Source organism: Geospiza fortis, unplaced genomic scaffold (assembly GCF_000277835.1).
Source record: "Geospiza fortis unplaced genomic scaffold, GeoFor_1.0 scaffold1039, whole genome shotgun sequence".
Lineage (NCBI taxonomy): Eukaryota > Metazoa > Chordata > Aves > Passeriformes > Thraupidae > Geospiza > Geospiza fortis.
Window position 1 is genome coordinate 72,042 of NW_005054733.1, and position 3,893 is coordinate 75,934.

The 3,893-nt window shown below is 51.8% G+C and overlaps 1 protein-coding gene across 1 annotated transcript in view; it reads right to left on the reverse strand.

Moving 5' to 3' along the window:
- Window positions 1-270: 270 nt before the first annotated feature.
- The window catches only part of ARMC6 (armadillo repeat containing 6), a 5,811-nt gene continuing 2,188 nt past the window's right edge, over window positions 271-3,893 (reverse strand). Inside the window, exons 5-9 of the mRNA XM_031065305.1 lie at window positions 3,751-3,886; window positions 3,079-3,224; window positions 2,176-2,307; window positions 711-848; window positions 271-324 (exon numbers count right to left, since the gene is read on the reverse strand). Coding sequence (XP_030921165.1) covers window positions 271-324; window positions 711-848; window positions 2,176-2,307; window positions 3,079-3,224; window positions 3,751-3,886 — 606 coding nt within the window. The remainder of the gene's footprint in view (window positions 325-710; window positions 849-2,175; window positions 2,308-3,078; window positions 3,225-3,750; window positions 3,887-3,893) is intronic.

Consider the following 3,893-nt stretch of genomic DNA (forward strand, 5'->3'; position numbering starts at 1 on the left):
GGGGGACGGACAGACAGACAGACAGACAGGGTCACTGGGAGCCATGGGGGTCACAGCTCCCGGCTGCGCGACACCAGGTTCCGGATCAGCATGCACGCCTGCTTCTGGGGACGGACAGACAGACAGACAGACAGACAGGGTCACTGGGGGCTGCAGGGAGCCATGGGGGTCACAGCTCCCGGCTGCGTGACACCAGGTTCCGGATCAGCATGCACGCCTGCTTCTGGGGACGGACAGACAGACAGACAGGGTCACTGGGAGCCATGGGGGTCACAGCTCCCGGCTGCGCGACACCAGGTTCCTGATCAGCATGCACGCCTGCTTCTGGGGACAGACAGACAGACAGACAGGGGTCACCAGGGGGTCACTGGGGTTGGTAGGGAGCCACAGGGGTCTGCAGGGAGCCATGGGGGTCTGCAGAGAACCACAGGGGTCAGTGGGGCTGGTAGGGAAGCCATGGGGTCAGTGGGATCTGTGAGGAACCATGGGGGTCAGTGGGGTTTGCAGGGAACACTAGGAGTCAGTGGGGTTTGTAGGGAAGCCATGGGGTCAGTGGGGTTGACAGGGAAGCCCAAGGATCACTGGGCTTTGCAGGCAAGCCCAGGGCTCAGAGGATTTCTGAGGATGCCCAGGGCTCAGAGGATTTCTGGGGAAGCCCAGGGCTCAGAGAGCAGCCCCGCCTGCCCCAGCAGGTGCTGTGAGGGACCCACCTGCACAGCCACCTCCCGTGGGTGAGCCTTCATGGCCTGCAGGGCTGCCAGGGCCCCGCCGCCCTCCATGATGACGCTGCAGTTCTCGGGCTTGCGCAGGGCCAGCATGCACAGGGCTGCGCAGCCCTGCTCACAGATCTGCAACACACAGGGAGCACTGCCTGCTAACCTGCCCTGCAGCAAAGCACTGCCTGCTAACCTGCCCTGCAGCCAAAGCACTGCCTGCTAACCTGCCCTGCAGCCAAACCAAAGTGGCCTTTCTTTCCTGTTATGGCACTTTTGGAGGTGTTTTTATTGTTTTGAAGTTTCTCCCGCTGCGGCGTCCTGCTGCCCTGGCCCACAAAGCAAGGGGAGGGTTGGAATTATGATCTTAGAGATATTTCCAACCTTCATAATTATGTGTTTTGCACACTAGAGGTGTAAACCACCATCCCCACCATCCATCTGGTCCGGGAATAAGAAAAATAAAACACTACAAGGTGGAAAACCCCTAAATTCACACAAATATTGGACAGTACAGCCAAGCTTAAGGTCTATCCACTGCTTGGCTGCACATCCTGCTGCCCTGGCCCATAAAGCAAGGGGAGGGCTGGAATTATGATCTTAGAGATATTTCCAACCTTCATAATTATGTGTTTTGCACACCAGAGGTGTAAACCACCATCCATCTGGTCCGGGAATAAGAAAAATAAAACACTACAAGGTGGAAAACCCCTAAATTCACACAAATATTGGATACTACAGCCGAGCTCAAGGTTTATGCACTGCTTGGTTGTACATCCTGCAGCTCTGGCCCATAAAGCAAGGGGAGGGTTGGAACTATGATCTTAGAAATATTTCCAACCTTCACAATTATGTGTTTTGCACACTAGAGGTGCTGATTCGGGAATAAGAAAAATAAAACACTACAAGGTGGAAAACCCCTAAATTCACACAAATATTGGACAGTACAGCCAAGCTTAAGGTCTATCCACTGCTTGGCTGCACATCCTGCTGCCCTGGCCCATAAAGCAAGGGGAGGGCTGGAATTATGATCTTAGAGATATTTCCAACCTTCATAATTATGTGTTTTGCACACCAGAGGTGTAAACCACCATCCATCTGGTCCAGGAATAAGAAAAATAAAACACTACAAGGTGGAAAACCCCTAAATTCACACAAATATTGGATACTACAGCCGAGCTCAAGGTTTATGCACTGCTTGGTTGTACATCCTGCAGCTCTGGCCCATAAAGCAAGGGGAGGGTTGGAACTATGATCTTAGAAATATTTCCAACCTTCACAATTATGTGTTTTGCACACTAGAGGTGCTGATTCGGGAATAAGAAAAATAAAACACTACAAGGTGGAAAACCCCTAAATTCACACAAATGTTGGACGCTACAGCCGAGCTCAAGGTTTATGCACTGCTCGGCTGCACATCCTGCAGCTCCAGCTGAGCTCCATGCCCACCCCTGGGGGGTACCTGAGGGTTGCCCAGGTGGTGGCTGATGGCCAGCACGATGAGCTCGGTGGCCCCGGCGTCCACGATGGCGTCCTTGACGCCGTCGTTGCCGGCCACGGCGCGGATGGCGCTGAGCACCTGCTTCACCACGTCCTGCCCCGGGGGGAAACAGCGGCTCAGAAAGCAGCACGGAGAGCTGGGCAGCTCAGAAAGCAAAGCACGGCACCCCCCCGTTCCATGCAAATGGCTGTGGTAATTATCAGCTACAAAAACTCTACCCTCAGTCGCTCCCTTGCTGCACGAGGGACCTTGGAAACGTCTGCCAGACCATCAGCAAGGCTTAAACAAATCAGAGATCAACCTCTGGGACTTGAGCATCTAAATGCTTTGTTTAAAATCTCTTTTTGGTGGAAAAGCAACCATTCAGCTTTTCTGGGAGCAGGCAGAGTGTCACTGTCATATTTTCTGGAAAAATCCCCTTTGCCAGGATTTCTTCTCCTGGGAAGCTGAGAAGCCTCAGAGAAAAAAGAAACAATAATTATCTGATTTGCTTCTCCGGTGTTTTGCTGCTTTGGAATGTGGCTGGAGATTGTTTAATCCAACATGTGAATTGTTTTAACCTAATGACCAATCACGGTCAGGCTGTGTTGGACTCTGGAAGGAGTTTTCATCATCATTCTTTGTAGCCTTCTGTCTGTGTAATTTAGCATAGTTTTAATATAGCATTCTTTAATATAATATAGATCATAATATCATGAAATAATAAATTAGCCTTCTAAGAACAGGGAGTCAGATTCCTTTTTTCCTCCTCCACCTGTGGCACTCAGAAAACACCACGGGCTGAGGCTCACCCATTAACGTGAACTCCACTGCTGAGGATGAGCCGTCCCCCCAGCCCACCCCCAAACACTCCCCACTGCTCACAGGGTGCTCCATGCAGTCAGCCAGCAGAGTCACCATGAAATTTAAGCCCCCCAGGTCCACGATGTCCTGGCAGAACTCATTCCTGACGGAGAGGCGAGAGAGGGTGGCACAGAGCTCGCTGAGAACGCCGGAGTTATCTGTGAAGGCTGCAGAGGGGAGAGCAGGGATGGAGCAATTACTGCACAATTAACAGGGTTTACTTTGGTTAATTACACAGGGAACAGTGCATTTCCTTTCATGTGTTAAAGCAGGGGAGATGACACCTGCTCTCTCTGTTCCTAGCCAGAGTCACAATGTCCTCTCTGGACAAGAGGGCCCTAAACCTGTCAAACACTTCCTAAACACAGAGAAAAACTGCTCTGATCATCTGACTGCTCCACAGGCTACCAGCAGCACCACAGTGGCACTTTTTGGCTCTCTCGGGGCACATTTCATGGATAGAACTAAACCCCATTTGAGTGACAAATTCTTGAATCACCTGCAAGGAGCTTCAAGTTATGACAATGAGAGAAGAAATCAGACAATGGGAGAAATCACAAGGGATTCCTGAGACAACGGGAGAAGAAATCACGAGTGATTCCTGAGAAGAAACCACAACTGATTCCAGAGACAGTGAGAAGAAACCCCAGGTGCTTCCCCATCAGGATCAACACCCCCAGGGGTCCCTTTTACCTTTTGCAGCCTCGATGAGGACTCTCAAGCCATCGTTCTCCAGCACGATCATCTTGGCGTGGTCGTGGGCGTGACCGAAGGGCACGCGGATGTCATCGTCGAACGTCATGACCCTGAGGGCCGAGGCCGCCATCCTGACCAGC